Below are 21,305 nucleotides of genomic sequence, written 5' to 3' on the forward strand. Positions count from 1 at the left end.
AAACTGCATACATAGCAACTGCAAACATAGGAGACTGCAGGGATGACTGCCACCATGGAGCGCTCAGCTAATAGAGAGGAGAGGCGCTGTAAGCAGCTATGACAGCCGGGTAGAGAGCTGCATGCTACCCGGCTGTATACTGAACTGAAAGCAGGTCCGCGGCTATTTTGAACTCTCCCGCTGGACCGAGAGACAGTAGGAGCTCGCAGCCGGCAGCCAATAAGAAGCCCCCATTGCCGCTCCTTATTGGCTGCCGGACCGCAAGCTGCTATTGGCTTGTGGTGCAGTAGCATTCAAAATAGCCACGGACGGTGGAGGACATGCCGTCTGTCACAGCTACTTAAAGTACCTTGTCAGCGCTCCTTAGCCACTGTTTCTGCAGAACCGATCGTATATTAGGTATCGGTTCTGCAGAACCGGTGCGAACCGGCTGAATCCCACCTCTGGGTGGGGGTGATGTACCATAGCTGCCCTCCTGCTCTCTTGACTTGTGAATGACCACTGCCACCCAGCAATCAGTGTGCTTCTGCAAACATATACTGCATAGCAGTGGCTGAGAAACAGGCAGAGAATGTTGCCCAGGCACTCTGATGTGCTTAAACAGAAGCAGAGCAGATTGGAGCCATCACAGGCTAGACACATCCAAATAGAAATCACATAAGCTTTCCCTTGAACCGCCCGGCAGCTTCCCGGGTGGCAGGATTTCATAAGATACATTGCATATGATGTAGCTAGGGTTGCCACCTCTCCCGGATTTCTGGGATTCTCCCGTTTTTGGTGGCAACCCTCAAGGAGGCTTTTTCAGTTTCCCGGATTCCAGGATTCTCCCGGAATTCGGGTGTCTGAAAAAGCCTCCTGTCCAACCCTCCATAAATCTTCTCTCTCCCCAGTGTGGCAGTGCCGCTGCTGCCTGTCTGCAGGACCGCCGCCCGCCATCTGCCCCCGCTGGTGTATTTGGCATCACCCAGCAAACTAGAATGCTATTCTGTGAGAATAACTGTGCAGGGCCAATTTGGAGGTTACAATGTTCCACCTCACCATTAGAGGTGGGGGAACTCAGTTCTACCCCGTTCCCCCTCATTTTAACCCCTGCCTAGATTTATCGTATGCGATCCCAGGGAGGGCTGTGGGATCCAATAAATCTATCGTGAAGCCCTTGCGATCTCCTGCTCCTATACGATGGGATGGCGCATCCAGGGCTGCCGAGAGGTATTCTAGGCCCCAGTAAAATTGGGGGCGTGACCTAATCGTGGAAGGCGTGGCCAACTCCTGCGATTAGGCCACGACCACAAAATTATTACGGTGAGAATGAAAAAACCCTCTAAAGTCAAGGGGGAGTGTTATTATCCTCCCACCCCTTCAGCAGCAGCAGCAGCAGCACACACCTACAGCATGTGCTGTGCTGACACCAGGCTCAGCATGAGCTCTCACTCTGTCTGCAAGATGCTCATGTTGAGCCTACTGTCAGGACACAACATGCTGTATGTGTGTTCTGCTGCTGCTGCCCGGTTGGGATGGAGGGTGTCGGACCGGGCCAGTAAGCCCGGGCCCAGGTAATTAGTACCCGCACCACTCTTGGCAGCCCTGGGCGCATTGGATCGGAATTGGAGCTGAAACATCAAGTGTATGGCAAGCTTTAGGCCAATACCCCCCACCCCACACACACACTTTGTCCCCTGAGTGAAAGTGGTAAGTGGATTAGCTGCACAAATAAGTGAATCACAGCTCTCAATGGTTGCTAGGCTGGCTGTTTTCTGTAAGTCAATGTTTTTTTGCTTTATGGTTGCATTTAAGAAAAGACCTGTAATACTCTAATGAGTAATTACTGATATATTGTCTGTCACATATAGGTATATTTGCCAGATGATGCTCCTGGAAGCTGATTGTAGTGACAGCCAAGCCCACCATTCATTAATGCTGCTCTGCACACGGGAGCATAATATCAGAGGAGAGATACTGTAGGCATAGTCCTTTCTGCATTCAGACACTGTAACCCTGCCCTACTGGAGCGGACTCACGTTTCTACAGTTCATGCTCAGATGTGCAGTGCAGGAGATTTATCAAAGCTTGGAAAGAGTGGTGACAGAAAAAGTAGTGATAAATAAAATGCCAACCAATCAGCTTCCTCCATTATGACAAAATGCAGATTAGAAAGTTTATGTGTCTCCCCCACAAATGGTCTTCGCTACACATACAGTATCTGTGTGGTGGAGCAGAGGACCTGCTTTGTGAACACAGTAGATAACTGTTTATAACTGCATTAGGGCACTTGAGAAAAATATTGATTTAACCAGCGGCCATCCACTTGAAACTACTAGTTCTGCTGGAAAAGTATGCTATGCATGTCAGTGACACAAAACAATTCCATGATTTTTCTATGAACAAATATGGCTGTGACATAAACTAACTAGACAGAGAGATCATTCTGTGACACGCTGAGAATGAGAGATATAACTAGCACACATAAATAATACTTCAGAACAGTGGGCACAGAGAGATGTTTATTGACAATCTGTAGGATTGCTATAGTCACACATAAAAAATGGTACATTATATATTTATATATATACATATTTACATTCTAGTACTGGCTTAAAAACGAGTAAACATCAAAGGCGACTCTTGGCAACTAAACCCTCAAAAACCCTAAAAAAAACAACCCACCAGGATGAAACAGACTGTCAGTATGCATGGCTGACATTATACAATAAGCCCACCTCTACATTTATCTGTTCCGCCGCTCTGCTCCGACTGCCAGGTAAAGGGTTAATCATGTACTAGATTGTAGCTTTAATGCCAAAAAAACATACCAGAAAAGGGTCAGGGTCACAAGGGGAGGGTCTGTGGTAGAGAATTTGGACACAGCTCAAAGAGATTTCTACAGAAGCTGGTACAGTGGTGACAGATTTTACATTGAGAATGAACACTAAAAAGAGGACTGAGCAGGGGCGCATCTCTGAGAGAAGCCAGCACTGAAATGGAAAAAGCAGAGATTTATCTGAGACAACATGAGTGGGCTGTGTGCAGAGGAAGGGCAGACAGACAGAATGGGGTGCACACAGGGAAGCAGCTGTGCAGGAAGTTATTACATATGTGCACACTCTACAATACATCCCTGTTATAAACTCTTGTTACCCCCATGCCCATACATTTGGGGTGGTTTTGCACTGACATTAAGAAAATAGCGGTAACAACAGGTGCTAAAATGATTGCTTACACCTGCAATTAGCGAGGAGGCGGTGCTTATGGGGGATATTCAAACGGCAGTATATAGAGCATCTGGCATCCGTATAAAGCACCTGCACCACCATAGCTCTTGACTAAGTAGATTTTGGTAGAGGGTCATTAGAACCTGTTATTTCCCTCCATATCTACTGGTTTATATGCATTTACTAATGCTAAAAATGGTAATAAAGCAAGGTTTTTTTTTCCCATGCCAGTGGGTAATTGGCATGTAAGTGGCCAGAACAAAAAAATGATAGGACTTTCTTTGTGTTCATTGACACATACTGTATACACAATTATTATCAGCCAACATATGACTTATTCATAGAGAATGATAAATGTAACCTGAAAGAGGGACAATTGGGAAGAATTAACAAACAGGAGGATTTTGGTAACAAAGCACTCTTTTTACTAAGCCTCGGAGACATTACGTGGACAAAAGGGGACAGATATGAGAAAGATGTGGGGAGGGGGACAGAGAGACACAAATGGACAACTCAACTCTCCAGTGACTCGCTGTAATATTTTGCTGCTCTAAGACCTCCTGCATGGCTGCCATATGTACCGATGTAGGACAATTCCTGTTACTACAGCTCCTCTACAGACAATTACAGACTAATAACTTTGGTAACGATTTCTTTCTAGCTAGGAGTATTTACTGTATGGTATACTATTGCAGAAATATTTATTTGGTGCTGGACGAATTGCTATAGTCTATGACATGGGTATATATCATACTTGCCTACTTTTGAAAACTAGTTTCAGGGAGATTATAGTTGGTAATAGAATTTTGCACAGTGCCCCATTGAGGGGGCCTTTCATGCTCCACCTAAAGGGCGTATCTAGTTCCATATATGGAGAGATTGTGAACGTGGCACCTAGAAGCGAGGGTGTGTACTGCTACATCTGAGAGGAATCTTTTACAATGACATATCCAAATGTAGATGAGCCCCAAAGCAGTTAGTAAGAGCTGCTATACTTGGTAAAGTGCTGGGAAATGGTGCAGTGTAATGTGGGCTAGGTGAAATGAGGGAGATCACTAGACTAATGAGGGAGAGAGGGAGGGTTGCTGCTATTTCAAGGAGTCTCCTGCAGAATGCAGGAGGGTAGGCAACTATGGTACATATAAATGTGTGGTTATTAAATCTGATTAGGATTTTTAAGACTGGAAAACACAGTGCAAAGTGGCCAGTGCAAATATTCATTACACATTTACAGTGGTTAATGACCCTGAGTGCCTGTACCCAAACCTGTCCCACAGTATATATAACATAGAGCCAGCCCTAAGATACAAGTAGTTATCCTATGCTTGAGCAAATAAATATGTTTACATGCCCATTCAAAGGGTCTATACTGTAGGGTTAGAATTTACACATTTGGATAAGTTAAACCACTTCCACAAAGTCCATTTAAAAAAAAAATCTTTGGGGGCCAATATGAAAATGACTTGCTTCTGGAAGGCATCTTCGGTGCATTACTGGCAGTTCATACCTATCTCCATTGTAATGAGTGCCCAGCATTTCTATAGCTTGAAGTCAGAGGTTTGTGCTGCCCACAGTGTACTGAACACATGTATTGTGCAGCTGAAGCATACAAAGCAAGCACAGAGAGAAGAACTCTCACCTGGAACTTCCTGGGCTATTTAAAGGGTAACTTCACAAAAAATGCTAAATAATTTAATATGCTAACTAAAATTCCTATGCTGGATACTCTGACTCTCCTCAAACTGCCTGTTATAATCTTACACTGTTGCTCAATTTCCCACAATGGGTGTGAATTACTGCACTTTCTAACATGCAACTACAACCAATGCAAAATGGTCTATTATTTACAAATAATAACAATCCTCTAACTAATCTGTTATAGATCCCAAATAACCAATATCTGGGCTACTATTATTTACAGCAACATGAAACTATTTTTAAATTAAAAATTTAACTGAATCATCACATACACTTTGGGCAACTATCAATTTTGTTATAGTTTTTATTTTTGTAAATGTTTTTGCTTTATGCATTTTAAATTATTGTTGCTTCCCCTCCCCTCTTGGACTCTGTAATCATAATCATATATCACTTTCACACTAAGCATTTGACCCAGGTAGGAGTGTTAATCCCAGGCCTTTGCTGGATAGGCTGCGTTGTGAAAGGGGGAACCCGGGTTACTCAACCCATGTAATGTTTAAAAGGTGCCCAGTGCTGTTCACTTTTCCATAAGACATATTTATGAGCTTGTAACGTCCACTTTTAATGACTCGCACAGTTTTGCAGGGCAGACACGGTCGCAATGGGAAAGGTGATGTCCTGGGAATAACCCATATCCAATGTGCAAAGTGAAAGGGGTTTGAGCAGCTGTAAGCTCGGTTGAAACCGAGTTCATTAACCTGGATCAGACCCAGAATTTTGGTGTAAGTAATACTCACAATAAAGTTTGTCTTCTCTATGTGTATCAGTCTATACAGTTGATAGGTTATCTTGACTAAAGGATTGTTTCTGGCCTTCTGCCCCATGTTGGAGCCAGTCTCGGTCAGGTTTTGGAACCACTTTACAACTGGCAGGAGTATGCCTCTGTGTATTTGTGTGCGCTGGAGGTTATCCAAAATAGGTTCAGTAATAAAAAAAACGACCACGTCTCTGAGCCTTGGACTACTCATGTAATACTGCTTTCTTATTTTTGGAATATTGAATAGTCTTTCAAATAATATTTACTGTAATGTTCTAAACTGCTATGAGAATCCTAGACTGCAAAGCTTAGGTCCCAGTGGGTTTACGTGTTGTCTCCTTGGTGTTCTGTTTGCTTGTTCTGTGTTCAGCTCTTTGTGAGTTCATGAACCATTTCGACATCACCTGGGACATCTTTCATTAGAATAGAACATCTGAGAATGTGTGCCATGTTTTCATTCAGTTGTTCAGTCATCATTACTAATACACATTACAGGCAACCTTTGTTCTAATACGTAGAGCCCTGTTCATGGTATGACCAAGGGCTTTATATCCTGTGACTTAGAGGACGTGCTCCGAGCTGCTCTCAGGATACTCAAAGCTATTCTGCCGTTCACTCAGCGTGATGTTCTCTGTGGCACTGCTGCCCATCTTCTCACGGTACCACATGACATCACTGTGCCGCGATCTGCCTGTTCCATTGTTACAGCTATCAACCAGTTTGTGCTTTTCACAGACACTGCCGAGTCCAGGTTGGGGAGGTTGGCTATACGTATTTTTATATTCATCTTCAATATCCTTTCCAAGTTTCCACCGTTTCCATTTTTTCAACAGCTCAGACTGAACCTGTGGGTAAACAGATTGAGAGACCATGAAGTAATGTGGGTAAAATCACTTCAGAGACTTACTATGTTGGAGCCTCCTCACAAATCAGACAAGTTCAGTGTTATGCAAATAACAGAGCAAATGTTTTCCTCATCTGCTAAATCTTTTCCTTGCTCTGTTCCTCAGCTAACTTCTTGTCATGCTAAACCCTATATCCATTCTTAAAATACAACTGCTTGTCTTGCTGATTTCCAACTTCCCTCCCACTGTCTCACTCTACTCATCTTGTGGGCAGCAGTGGAAAGGAGAAGGTGATGGCAGATATAAAGGGAAGATTTGGAGAATGGAGGATTATGGGAGAGGACAGCAGCCACACAGACCATTTTAAGTGCACTCACATTTAATCTGACATTACACACCTCCTTGGAATGTTCCTGTTTACTACTAGAAACACAAAGGGGGACATTTACTAAGATGGGAATAAGACTTCATACCAGGGCCGGACTGGGACCAGAAATCGGCCCTGGCATTTTGAGCACACAAGCCCAACGGCAGTGGGCTGGACCCTTGCGTGGCGAAGCTGCGCGTCAAAAGGGGGCATGACCTCATGGAAAGGAGGCGTGGCATCACAAAAAGGAGGCATTACACTGCCCATTACACATTATGGAACACACCATACTGCCCATTACATATTATGACACACACCGTAATGCCCATTGCACATACCACACACCATAATCCTTAATTCACCTTTATGCCACACACCATAATGCTTTACACGCAATGGTGTAATTATAAATTTTGCACAGCCCATGGCACTTTAGTGCCACTTACACATAATGCACTCTGTAGTGCTACTTACACATCTTGAAGAGCTTGGTACTTGTGTAGTTTCACGGCGCCAGCATGGAGCCGTGCGTCTAAGTCCCCTTGCGGGCTCGGTGGCTTGCTACGCTCGCCACGCTATCTAAAATCAACTCCATGCCAACGTGGATAGTGGGGGTATGAACTATCCACGTTGGCATGCTGGCGCCGTGAAACTACACAAGAACCAAGAGTTCTACCAGAAAGCAGACAACCAAGTCTATAGAGTTTCTCATAATTGCTGCTAGTTGGAGGTGGATGTAGAAAATGTATAATGAGTACTACAACACAACGCAGCTCTGTCCAGCACTTATAGGGTTATCTTTGCAGCATATGTATCCTAAACATTGTAAGTATGCATTAAAGCATAGCAGTAGATGCTGTCTTACTGGATCACACGTATGTTTATTGGACAACTTCATATCAGCCATCAACCTGTCATCAAATATGTGTGCCATTTTCTCTCTGCAAGACCCTCCAATGCAGAGCGCTGCCTCTGGCCTAGTTGGGGTTAAATGCAGCACACATTGACCATTCTAAGCATAGACAATCCTTGCACAATGGATACATCGCCTTAAAGTGCCCATCCCCCCCCCTCCCCAATGTGGGGGGTTCATTACGCAGGCAACAGCATATCATCCAAACCCCCTTTCCTACCTCATTCCCTCCTGAATAGAGAGACAGACGAGAGCCATAGCAGCTTGAATAAACAGCAATGGAGCAAGGCAGCACACAGAAACTCTGTGCCTCCATAGCAGATGAGTGGTCAGCATCTGGCAGGTGGAAGGGCCGCAGCAGATAGGCAGTCAGCATCCAGAGGGTGGACCGGCAGCGAGTGTGGTGCCGGGAGCAGAAAGCTGCATTCAGATAGGGGAGGTGGTAAGCAGGCTGATGCTCAAGAGGAGTCGCGGGACAGCACTGGGTGGCTCAAATGCACGGCAATCACGTCATGACGCGACCGCCCGGTGCTCAGCACAGGAGGCAGTGCTGTATGCACTAAATCCTGACCTGAACGTATGGCTGCACAAAACCGGCCCACAAGGCCATCGGCCCTTCTGGCATTTGCCAGAAGTGCCAGATGGCCAGTCTGGCCCTGCTTCATACCCTCCAACATGACCCATTCCATTAGGTACAAAATGCTCTATTCCTGGCAAGCAGTAATTGGGGAGCACATGGTCAGGTGACATTGACATAAAAAAAATGTGAAAGCTTAATGTCAGCCTTTTCATGTGTCGGCCTTGTACATGTCAACTATTTGGGGACAACACTGTTGACCTAATTACTGTTAACCTCATGATCCACACCAGTTCATCTACCGGATATTTCTGTACAGCCCCATAAAAATCCAGACACCTATGATATACATGGGTGGGGAAAACGTTTTTGGATGTACAAAAACTGTTATATACAAAGTGAACATTGCGGGAGGAAACCAGAGTACCCGGGGGGAAACCCACGCAGGTACAAGGAGAATATACAAACTCCGCACAGTTAGAGCCACGGTGGGATTCAAACCCATGGCCTCAGTGCTGTGAGGCAGTAATGCTAACCATTACACCATCCGTACTGCGCCAACTGCTATAGGGCTCAGACACTAATGTACATTAAATGGCATGGTGACAACTTTTTTTTTGTGTGATTTCCATAGCACTGCGGCCTTCATCACGGGACTCCGGAGGGGTAATATAAAAAAACGGGTACAGCATGTGCGGTGTAGGCCCCCTGTGTATACTGCACACACTGCACCCATTATAAATACGCTCTCAGTTCACATGATTGTTGCGTGCCTTCACACATAAAACTACATCTATGTATCATGCGTGTGAGGCTATTGCAGTCAGCCATGCAAGTTGTGTCGGGGCAGAATTACATAGCTAATCTAATCACCATGTTCTCCCTCCCAATGCTTACTCACATCACACAAATCTGCACATTTTCTCTACTATTCAAACACTTCCCTCCAGGCCCCATCCTCTGCAAGACTTCCATTAAAACTTGGCTGCAGATCTTTGTTTACAGATAGACATTGATTTACACATCTCTCTATAAATAATGATGCAGATGTCCTGGTCAGGAAACAGAACAAGTGTAGAAGAATGGTGAATGTCACGCATGACAGTCATTACAAGAAGGGAAAAGTAACTGGACATGAAATCCACACCCCTAATTAGGCAGAAGGGTTGGCATAGTGGTTAGCATTACTGCCTTAGAGCACCGAGGTCAGGAGCTCAATTTCCACAACAGCTTCTAAAGGTGAAATGTTTGCATATTCTCCCCATACTTGTATGGCTTTCCTCCTGGTACTCCAGCTTCTTTTCACACATTTAATCCATATGCTGCCAGTTTAGCTTGCTCCTGACAAACATGAACCTTAGTGCAGGCCTGGGCAATCGGTGGCTCTCCAGCTGTCTGTTGCTGCTCTGGCTAGCCGGCCGCCCTCCTCTCAGCTGATGGCACATATCACTGGTCCTCCTGCCGCTGCCAGATGCCATGCCCAGCCAGCACTCACAGCCAGCCATTAGGTGAATAAAGTTAAGGAGACAGTTTGTGTATACATACTGTAATCATCACCTTTTCTAATAAGGGCACTTTTAAATTGCTGGGTTAATTCTCTGGCATCTTACTGTACTAATTGTATTACAGACACCATGCCCACTTTTAAATAGGCCACACCCTTTTTGTGAGGCCACTCCCACTTTCCCAGGAGCGCACACGCCTTCGGCGCGCATTAGAATTGTGGGGGAGAATCTACAGGAATTGATGATGAGTGAGGTGGCAACCCTATGTGGAAAGGATAGGGATGGACTGGGGCTGTCCTGGCATTGTATGGTCTGTGTGCGCTCTTGCAAATATAGGACATGGCCACAGCTTACAGGGTCGTAGCATTGCGGCACACCTTTGTTTCTGTGTATGGCGGTTAAGTAGAGCGCTGCAAGTTGGGTTGTTATCATATATACGTTATGTTATGTGTTTTTGCTCATAACTATTCTCTGTAAAGCGCTGCAGAATTTGGGTGCGCTATATAATAACTTGTTAATAATATATAAATAAATAAATATATACTGGACAAGACTCATTACCTTTCCTAGAGCTGTGAAACCTCCACTTCTGCCAGAAAACCCATGCAAAGGCAATGTCATAAGGTTCCTGGTGGCAGTGGATGGAACATTGTACCCTTGGTCGTGCTCACACATCTGCCTCACATCACATATACTAATATACAAGAGTAATCCAGAAAGATAAAAATATAGAAAACATTTAAGCATTTATATCTGTCGGTGAGCTTTAGAACCCCCTTGTTGTACTCAGCTCCCTCCAGTCCTTTGACCTAGATGCGGATTGCAGGCTTCAACTCTTCATACTTGATTATGTCTGACCACTTTCTTACCACCATACACCTGCTTTAATTAATGAAACATGTCAGCAGGCCACACTTTCTATACATTCAACAATGTAATAATAACACTCCTCACGTCACAGTTGGCGGAATTGTATTTCGTACAACCTTACCAAAAACAACCATAACCACACATTACTTACAGAGCACTTAGAAAACTAATTGGGGAGACCATCTGACCATGAATTGAGGAGGTTGAATGACCGATGTGGTGGAATAATGCACATTTATCAATGAGTGATAAAACTTGTGAGAGATAAAACTCATTGCAGATGGTATATGCTCCGGCCAATCAGCTCCCTGCTGTCAATTTTACAAACATATGACAGTTAAGGGGTGTTCACACGGTGCGATTTTTATTGCGATTCGATTTCGAAACACATTCGATATGGACTATATAATACAGATCTGTACTATATAGTCTTGCCTGCACAGTCTATTGTTCTATTCGATTTTGATGCATCTTGATCGATTCGGCATCGAATGCGGCTGAAAACAACTCGATGTACATTTGATTCGTTTTGCTTATATCAGCAAAATCGAATACAAAAATAGACCAAATTGACCATGTGTACGGGGCATTAGGAGCATCACTTGTTAAAACAGAAATAACGCATCAATAATTCTATGCTTTTGTTATACTCTGTTTTCTCAAATATAGTTATTTATTGCTGCAGGTGGCGTTAGCTTGTTGCACAAGGTACTAGCCCCGGCATATGAGGCCTACCCTTTGCGCTAAGCAGCAGGTGTTTGTTAGAAGCAGCAACCATTTTGGCAACCATGACTTGCATAAAAATATTATAAAATGGCTGACGATACAGAACAGTGCTGTAAAAGTGATTTCTTATAGAGAATTGTTTTTGGTTTTAGAAGCTTAAGAATGTGATGTGGACAGTATAATGGAGCAAGGGCAGACAGCTAGTCTCCACAAACTTATCAATAGTATGGGAACAGGGCCACACATGCGTAAACCCCAAGGCCACTGAATCTTTGCATAGTAACAAGGAAGTTGGGTGTTGGGTTAATTATGACATCATGATTGAAAGCAGAGCTTGCCAATAAGACTCAATGCTTATGATTAATTAATTAATTAATTAATTAATGTGATTAAGGTTTAAATATCAGAGTTAGAGAAGGAAGAGGAAGGCAGTTGAGGAAGAACAGGCAAGCACGGGGGGGCTGGAGGTAACTATGAAGGAGGTTTAATGGCTGATCACTGTCCTTTGAAAGGTTTCCATTTTGATTTGATTTAGAATTACTGTTAAAGTATTAGCTAATCGATTTTATGTTTCTTGTGTTTGTCTGCATTTGCAAATACCTGTAATCAAGCTATTTTTCAAATAAAGCATTGTCATACATTTTATAACAAGGTTGTGTTGGTGTGCCATCATTTCAGCGTTGCCATTATATTTAAAGGTTATAAAGTAAATATATATATACGTTTTGGGTTATCAATCATTCACCATGGAATGATTTCCCCTGCTCGCAGCGCTAAGTGAGCCAGGACTCACTCAGTGCTGTGAAGGTCATGGGGAGAAGGAGAATGACATCAATGGCCCTCGCCCTTGCTCACTGCCTTCGGGCGGATGACTCACACATGCGCACTACATATCGTGTACATGCACGGTCAACCGATAACCACTCTCGCAACCCGGCGAGCGTTTCTGAATGACGCCCCCCCATGTGTAGATCTTTCTCATGTTGTAGTTATTTTTGTCCATTTAAAAATGTAGACTATCTACCAGTGACTTACCTCTTTGTTGACAAAACAGTACAGAACAGCCACCAGCATACCCTGTGGAGGAGAGCTGGAGTCAAAAAAACACTTCAGATAATGTGATACTGAATGATAAAATGGGGCAGGGGAAAATTACCTGGAATGAACTAAAGAAAAGGTCAAAGAAAAGCTTGACCAGTCGCAGGGTTCCTTGTGCAGTTTCATCTGTGATTAGCGCAAATACCACCTCGTGGATTCCAAGCAGAGGAATGAGGGTGAGCGTGGACCTGGCCAGTCTGCGGAGAGACAGTGTGAGCTGTAACATTTCCACTCACATGGCTTTCCTGGTCAGTTACTGTATTCGTTGCACATTCTAAGCCGCTGTCTTCAGTCTCAATGTGTCGCTAGAGGCCGCCATAAGCATTTGGCTGACCTCATACGTCTCTCACCTGAGTTTATAGTCTGTGTACCTCATCTGATGAGCTCGCATCTTGGACAAGAGAATTTGAATAATCCGCATAAAGATTAAGAAGTTGATCTAAAAGTTAAAGAAAAATATAAATATAGTCAAATGTAAACACGGACATTCTCGCCAGCGCTTTCTTTGTGTATGTGGGATAGAATAGCTGGGCTCATTGATAAAGATCACTGGCTATAAGGCAATGCACTGATGCTAGCTGGTGATACTAGCTTCAGCCCCACTGTTATCTTTCTGATATGTTGCATTATTTCCTTTCTGTGTCCAAATCCTACTTTAACAGGCATCAAAATGTGCTTGTAATATACATGTTATACTTTAATATGAGACAGGCAGTGCTCTGTAAATCTGTAAGCACTGTGTAATAATCATTACCAGTATAGCAAGGAACACAGGAGAGCGCAGAATCCACCAAAATGCCATGTTGTTATTTGTGTTCCAGCACCTGAGAATGGAAATGAAATCCATAGTTAAGGGCTGTTTAATACAGACTTTGCAAAGTTAACCAGTGTAAAAAAGGTAACATCATTGGCCACCCATACACATTGTTATTACTATAGCCAACAAGATTGCTCTATGACGAGTCTACCAGATTGGGACTGTGGGAAAGTCAGCTGTAAAATTACCACTTTTTGATCACTCTCAGCAGCGGGGGTGGGGCCTTATGTAGATGTCATCAAGCTCCGCCCCCAAGTAGGCCAAATCCCACAATTCGTGTGTCTTCGAGGAAGAGGCAGGGCTAAATTATGTGATATGCATCTTTAGCCCAACCCCTCCCTCTGAAAACCCGCAAATTGCAGTAATTTATCGCTGTGGCCAGGGACATGAGGGGGCTTTCACGGGTATCCGGGAGGGTTGCCCACCTTTACGGGGGGCAAGAAGGGGGAAATTCTGGGAGGGTAGTCAATCCTGCATTAGTTGTTCCCAAAAGGAACCTGCCTGGAAACCTATGTGTTTATTTACTAATAGAAGATGGGATATTTATATGGGTAACCAATCAGATCTATAATATTTTAGAAGGTGATAAATAAGAAGTAGATTTGGTACTTGTTTCCTAGCACGGCCACAATCGCGGGCATCGTGTACCTTAAAGTTAAGGTACATGATGCCCGCGATGGACCCGATTTCCTTTGAAATCAGGTCCCTTTTGCCGGCAAAGGCAAAATCTGGGGCATTGCGTCGGTCGCGTGCATTAACATGGCCCCCGACGCGACCGACACGATGCCCGCGATTTTGCCATAGGCTTCAATGTTAAAATATTTTTAACATTGAAATCGGGAGCATTGCGTCGGTCTTGTGCCATTATAATGGCACAACATGAGATGGACTTGATTAAGTCCATTTTACATAGGAAACAATGTGAAATGGGCCAATATGACCCATTTCACATTGTATATGGCCCCGTCATGGGTTACGCAACCCCATTGTGAGCGGCACCCCACGATTGACGCCAACCCGAAGCGTGGCGAGCGCAGCGAGCCCGCGAGGGGCGGCGGTGCGTGTCCTCCGACCTTTTCATACCCCTACTATCCACGTCGGCGTGGAGTTGAGAATATAAAGTGTGGCGAGCGCAGCGAGCCACCGAGCCCGAAGCGTGGCGAGCGGACGCGTATACCTGTGAAGTTATACGCGTCCCCACGCGCGGCTCGCTGCGTTCGCCATGCTTCGGGCTCGCTGCGCTCGCCACACTTTATATTCTCAACTCCACGCCGACGTGGATAGTAGGGGTATGAAAAGGTCGAAGGACGCGCACCGCCGCCGCTCGCCACGCTTCGGGTTGGCGTCAATCGTGGGGTGGCGTTGAGGGGGTAAAATTTGGCGTCTGGGGAATACTTTACATTGAATCCAATGTAAAATAGGGGCCCTATTCACATTTGATTCAATGTAAAAATTGGGTTGATCGCGTCGGTCGCATCGCATGTGTTTTGGTCGCATGCGATGCGACTGACGCGATTTTTCCAACACGATCACCCCGATGCAAATCGGTGTGGCCGTGCTAGGAAACAAGTACCGTAGACTTTGATTGGTTGCTATGGGCAATATGCCTTCTTCAATATAGAACTCGGATCTTAGTACATAAATCCCCAAATGGCAGAATTATACCAATCTGGCAAATTGTACCACAATGGAAGCAGGTCCAGCCAGGAGACATGTACAGATTAAATGAGACTCATGAAATGATTTTTGTTGCTGAAACAAACTTATCTATCAGCATAAGTAATGCTGCACATATATGAACTAACTCCTAATATGAAATAACGCCGGAGAAACCATGCACCTGGTGTATTCCCTATTTGTTTAGCAATAACTGCCTATGAGTCCTAATTGTACAAATAAGCACTATGTTCTCAATTTAGCCCTATAGGACCATTATGTCCACTATGTCTTTGGTCACCTGCAACACAATCATTTGTTCCTGTTCTTTGATGACTACAATTAGCTATTCGGAAATAACTGATGTCAATGGGTCTTATGTACATATGATGAAAAACAACAATAGTTAGAAATGTAAACACGACCTTTTGGGAAATGTAAGAAGTGGTGAATCTTGTTTTTTTGACAACTATGCACGTTATGTATTGTACCGGTTCCCTGCATGTATGAATGTAGGAAAATTATATGAATGACAGGGGTTGCTGCCATGCACCCTGTCTTTACCAGTGCTGCTATTAATTAGTCAGGACCAGTGGCGGTTTTTAACTATGGGCTGCAGGGCTGCAGCCCCCCCCCCCCCCCCCAGGAAAAATCCGCCACTGTTCTCTGCCTATAGTGAAGCCAGATGTAGGCTGTGAGACTGCTCTGGCTACAATGTGACTAGCAGTGACTTCCTATTGGGAGTCCGACCTTTGGGAGGTGATCCCTCCCTCCAGTATGCCTCTCTGTGCACAAATGCGCAGCAGCCCCCAAAACAGGTTCTGCGCATGCGCAGTACTGCGGACCATACTGCACATGTGCCGGACCCGGGAATCCGATTAAGCCTCCGGGGGCTGCTGCAAAGGCAGCCCATGGAGGCTTGGGCCAGAGCATGCGCAGTATGTATGAATTTACTGCGCATGCGCTCGCCCAGGGGACCGGCGCCTGGAACCGAACATGAGTGGAGACTCAGAGCGAGGCGGAACTTAGCAGAGGCAGCGGCAGTGGAGGAGGGGTCAGGACGCCAAAGTGGTGTTGTAATTATACAATGGTCACTGACACGGACCATTGCATGCAGTGTACCTTTTGCCAGATGTATCAAGCTTCACAAAGTGATAAAGTGGAGAGTGATAAACAACCAGCCAATCAGCTCTTACCTGATATTTTACAAAACCCGCCTGTAACATAACAGGTAGGAGCTGATTGATTGTCTGTTTATCACTTTTTGAAGCTTGATACATCTGGTCCTCAGTCTGGCGCAGCTGCAACTCCCTCCACTGTTCCCTAGGGATGGGCATCAACCATCGATGATTCTAAATCAGCAATGGTTTCAGAAGATCCTACAGAGCCTAATATATGTGTACCATCATGCTTAGCAACTTACCTTACCTTAATGGCACCAGTTATAGACAACATCTCACAACTTTTTATCACCTGTAGGAAACCTTATTGTCCCGCTAAGACCTCCACCATCAGAGGATGGATAGTAGCCTCTATGAAGGAAGCGGGAATAAATACAGACCAATTCAAAAGCCATTCGCTATAGGGAGCAGCTGCAACTAGGGCAGCTGCTAAAGGAATTCCCCTGCAATCAATTATGCGAGCGTCAAGATGGTCCTCTGCCCGTACTTTCACAAACAATATTGGAGACCAACCGATATTCAAAAGATCGAATCTCTCAGAGCAGCCACCAGGTATGTGGTAGTCTGCCCATCTGTGTTGTTGCTAGGTGGCAAGCCTCCCGAAGAATCTATGACCTGCAAACCGGATTTATTCGAGGGAACAGGATTGCCACCTAGCAACAGCTCCCTCCCGTCCCACCCTTGGTTTGCACCAAATGTTGCTAGCTCTGTTGTTTCCTCTGAGAAATCTATCTGATACTGATTTTACCCTCTTTCATTCCCTAAGGCACACCAAAAGAAGCCGCAAACAGCTGCCAATAAGGAACAGAAGTAGACTACATCCTACTGTCAAGTGTTAACCTTAATATTTCACCGGACTTTACCTGTTTCAAGTTTTGTTTCTATGGCAACTACTTCTTACAACATGAAGTTTGTTAACCCATCTTGTTAGCCCAGTTACTGGAAAGGGCTGCCTGTTTCAGTTCAATGAATCATCATGCCTAGTCTCAAGTCACTACTGGTTTGCGTTTTCCTTTCCAATGACTGGGCCAGGAGTATCTAAGATAAGCCGTGTACACACGGCAGCGATATGGGCTATAATAGCTGGAAATATGGACGCTGGCGACCATATTGCCAGTGATGGGAGTGTGCCCCGTTTTCAGCCCCTTTCTAATAGCTGGTCGCAGGAGCTTGCTCCTACGACCAGCTGATTACCTCTGCGGCTCCCCCGGCAGAGGTTCCTTTTCATCAGTGACCATCTCTGGTCGCTGATGAAAAGGAGAGACTGAGCAATATATCTCCCCACATGTGTACGCACCATTAGAAGGTCATGTGCCCCCCCCCCCCCCCAGCGGTGCTGGAGCTGTGCAGGGAGAGGTGAGTGACATTTTTCACTAACCTAACCCACCTGCTGTTGCTAGGTGACAATCCTGTTCCCTAGAACAAATCCGGTCATAGATTCCTGCAAACGAGTGTTATAAACAACAGTCCTGTGATTGTCACCAGTAATCCCTTTACTGCCTCTTATGTTATTGTACAGCTCACACCAGAACATGTCCCATCCCAGAGAGAGCGAAGAGTAAAGTGAAAGCCACATTTTCACTGCACACATCCTTCTCTTACAGAGTACACCACTCCCAACAGCTCAACAAACATGACTGGAATCCGGGGGATCGCAGCAAGCTTTCTATGCAATATACTGATATTCCTGGCTTGGCAATGGGAGTGCACATAAACTATGCATATTATGTTTCTTTAATCACAATATATAATTATATATATATATATATATATTGCTGTATGTATACTGGGTGATAAATCAAATCATGCAGCGGCACTCAGAGGTCTTGTGACATTTCTGTATTAAGGTATTTAACAAGAAATGCTAAAACCTGACGTTTTGGAGCTGGCACACTCTGTTTTAAAGGTGAAGGTGAGAAGATTGAACCTTGAAGGTTCTTGATAAAAGTTATTGATAAAAGTGCACGGGCACTGAAACATTGACCACATAACTGGCATCTGTTGTCTTTCGTCATAAGCCTGAGAGTGCCGCCGCCGACACAATGGTATAGGCATCCCACTGACAAGGTAGGGTAATTATGGAGGGCGCCGGGCAAGTTAATCCCGCAATCACTATTTGTGCCGGCCAGCCACAAATTCCAGTGGGACTTACAATCTTTATTCCCTACCACATGGACATGCAGACACATTCATTCTAAGGTTAATTTTGTTTGGAGCCAATTAACCTACCAGTATATTTTTGGATTGTGGGAGGAAACCGGAGCACCCGGAGGTAACCCACGCAAACACAGGGAGAATATACAAACTCTGCACAGTTAGGGCCATGGTGGGTATCAAACCCATGACCTCAGCGCTGTGAGGCAGTAATGCTAACCATTACACCATCTGTACTGATATATATATATATATATATAGTGGAATAGCCGGCACTCCTCTGCTTTGTGATATATTGGCGCCCGGTGCCTTCCCAAGCACTAGCCTGACTGGGTTGGCAAATATAATTGGAAGATTGGCGGCACTCGGACGACTTGAAATAACTGGAGACCACACAGAACCTGTGTGGTCTCCAGTTATTTCAAGTCGTCCGAGTGCCGCCAATCTTCCAGTTATATATATATATATATATATACACACACACACACAAAACTGACTGTGCAAAATAAATTTCAAGTTCTGTGGAACTACAAGTCCCGGTGTTGTGTGAAATGAGAGATGACTCTCCCTCTTGTTCGAATGTAAGACACTTGGGTGCAATTAAAGCCCAGCTGCTTCGTTCTCCAACTGCAAGTTGACCTGAATCCAGCAGGTATAGAAAACCTAGGAAAATGAGGACGAGCACTCCATGGTGCATGTAAAAGTTTTTCACACACAAAAAGACCATCGAATGATTTCTCTCCCCTTCGGAAATAAAAGGCAGTCTAAACTGAGTTTTATTTGCCGAATACAGGGCGGGCATTGACGTCACATGAGCAGGCGCCGACCAGCCTGCATTCTCAGGGGAACGTCCAGCATTTTTATGGGGATGCCCCTGATGTTGCCGCCTGCCCGCGGGAACAGCTCGGGGAGTGTGATACTCGCAAAAGGAGTTGGCAGAGGGGGTCTGCACGTCACACATGGATGTCCAAGTTTATCAAATGAATGAGCAGTCTCCTTGTCCGTTGCAGCCAGCAAAAAAAAAAAAAAAAACAGCCAACGCTTCTCAAAGATGCGGTGCTGCAAGAGTGGTGCTGCTAGAATACATCACAAATATTCAAAAAATTCATCACACCTGAATCAAAAAAGTTACAAATGTAGAGAAAAGCACCCACAAATACTTACAGTACATTTTCATATGTATATTTTACAGCCACCCACGGGATGATAAATAAAATAGGGGTTCCTGTAAAAGAAACAATACAACAGTCTGATTACTGAAAACAAGAGTGAGAGATTTTTCTGTATTTAACCACGATAACCAATAGTAATCCACGCCCCTAAACACTTTGCCATCCTCTCTTGTACTTCAATAAGTCATTAATTGGCTATATGTTGTTGGATCACTTGCAATGTATCAAAATACTTTGACACATCCACTTTTCATAGCAGTAAGCAAAGTTTCTAGTTTCTTTAATTAAACAGTGTTTTCGTAAGAGGGTGCGTTGGCGTTTGCACCGGTCAGTTGCTGTCTGCAGTTATGCTTTAGTAAAATGCAATCTTATTTCCTTTAACATAGAACGGGTAATTATTAACACTAAATATAAATTCATAGAACAGGATATGATGGGGAAAAAAAATAAGTGAAAAAACAGTAAGAATTTCTGACAGGCAATAATATTTTTTTTGGTAGTTGTTTCCTAGAAGGGCGCCCATCGCGGGCATCGCATGTACATCGCATGCCATTATAATGGCATGTGATGCGACCGATGCGATGGCCGCGATTTTACATAGAAATGCATGGTAAAATGTAAATTGCGTCGGTCGCATCGCATGCAGCCAAAAAAATCGCATGCGATGCGACCTACGCGATTACCGATTTTACATAGGGAACAATGTTAAATGGCCCAATTGACCCGATTTTACATAGGGAACAATGTAAAATGGCCCACAGACCCCAAATAGCCACCCTGATGTGTGAAATGGCCCCCCCAATTGTTAACTGCACCCCACGATCAACGTCAACCCAAAGCGTGGCGAGCGCAGCGAGCCCGCAAGGGGTGGCGGTACGCGTCCTCCGACCTTTTCACACCCCCACTATCCACGTCGGCGTGGAGTTGAGAATAGAAAGTGTGGCGAGCGCAGCGAGGGGACGCGGAACACGCTTCCGAAGCGAGGGGACGCGGAATACATGTTAAGTAATCAGTGTCCCCTCGCGGGGCTCGCTTCGGGAGCGTGTTCCGCGTCCGCTCGCCACGCTTCGGGCTCGGTGGCTCGCTGCGCTCGCCACACTTTCTATTCTCAACTCCACGCCGACGTGGATAGTGGGGGTATGAAAAGGTCAGAGGACGCGTACCGCCGCCCCTCACGGGCTCGCTGCACTCGCCACGCTTTGGGTTTACGTTGATCGTGGGGTGGCGTTAACAATTGGGGGGGCCATTTCACACTTCAGGGTGGCTATTTGGGGTCTGTGGGCCATTTAACATTGTTCCCTATTTTTTGGCCGCATGCGATGCGACCGACGCAATATTTTTCCTTGCGATGCCTAAGATCAAAATCGTGGGCGCCCTTCTAGGAAACAAGTACCTTTTTTTTTTTTACTCCAAATCAGAGAAAAGATGATTTAAACCTAATGGTAAGCTTTATTAAATGTAAACTATCCAAGATTGCATAAAAGTAAACGGTCACCATTGACCACTTCCACCCTGTCTCAGTCGTGATATGGATCATTAGGTCTACAAGATGATGGTTGACAAGCATTGGGTCAACACCATTAGGTGGACATGCTGAAAGGTCGACATGGGTCTAGGTTGACAAGTCATTAGGTCGACACAAGCATTAGGTCGACATGGGCAAGGTCAAAAGGTAGACATGGAGTTTTCCACTGTTTTTTTACCCGAATGTCAACACAGTCCACATGGACACTGAAACATAGCACCGCTTCGCTTGC

At 44.9% G+C, this 21,305-nt stretch overlaps 1 protein-coding gene across 6 annotated transcripts in view; it reads right to left on the bottom strand.

The window, feature by feature from the left end:
• Positions 1 to 2,483: 2,483 nt before the first annotated feature.
• Positions 2,484 to 21,305, bottom strand: part of GCGR (glucagon receptor) — a 62,835-nt gene continuing 44,013 nt past the window's right edge. For 5 of the 6 annotated variants that reach the window (XM_083148715.1, XM_083148716.1, XM_083148717.1 and 2 more), the window contains 6 exons: positions 19,541 to 19,601; positions 13,323 to 13,392; positions 12,919 to 13,007; positions 12,627 to 12,765; positions 12,506 to 12,547; positions 2,484 to 6,512 (listed from right to left, as the gene is read on the bottom strand). In XM_083148715.1, coding sequence (XP_083004841.1) covers positions 6,228 to 6,512; positions 12,506 to 12,547; positions 12,627 to 12,765; positions 12,919 to 13,007; positions 13,323 to 13,392; positions 19,541 to 19,601 — 686 coding nt within the window. In that variant the 3' untranslated portion in view covers positions 2,484 to 6,227. The remainder of the gene's footprint in view (positions 6,513 to 12,505; positions 12,548 to 12,626; positions 12,766 to 12,918; positions 13,008 to 13,322; positions 13,393 to 19,540; positions 19,602 to 21,305) is intronic. The other variant, XM_083148718.1, reaches the window with a different exon arrangement.

This window comes from Crinia signifera, chromosome 6, assembly GCF_055691185.1.
Source record: "Crinia signifera chromosome 6, ASM5569118v1, whole genome shotgun sequence".
NCBI classification, from domain to species: domain Eukaryota; kingdom Metazoa; phylum Chordata; class Amphibia; order Anura; family Myobatrachidae; genus Crinia; species Crinia signifera.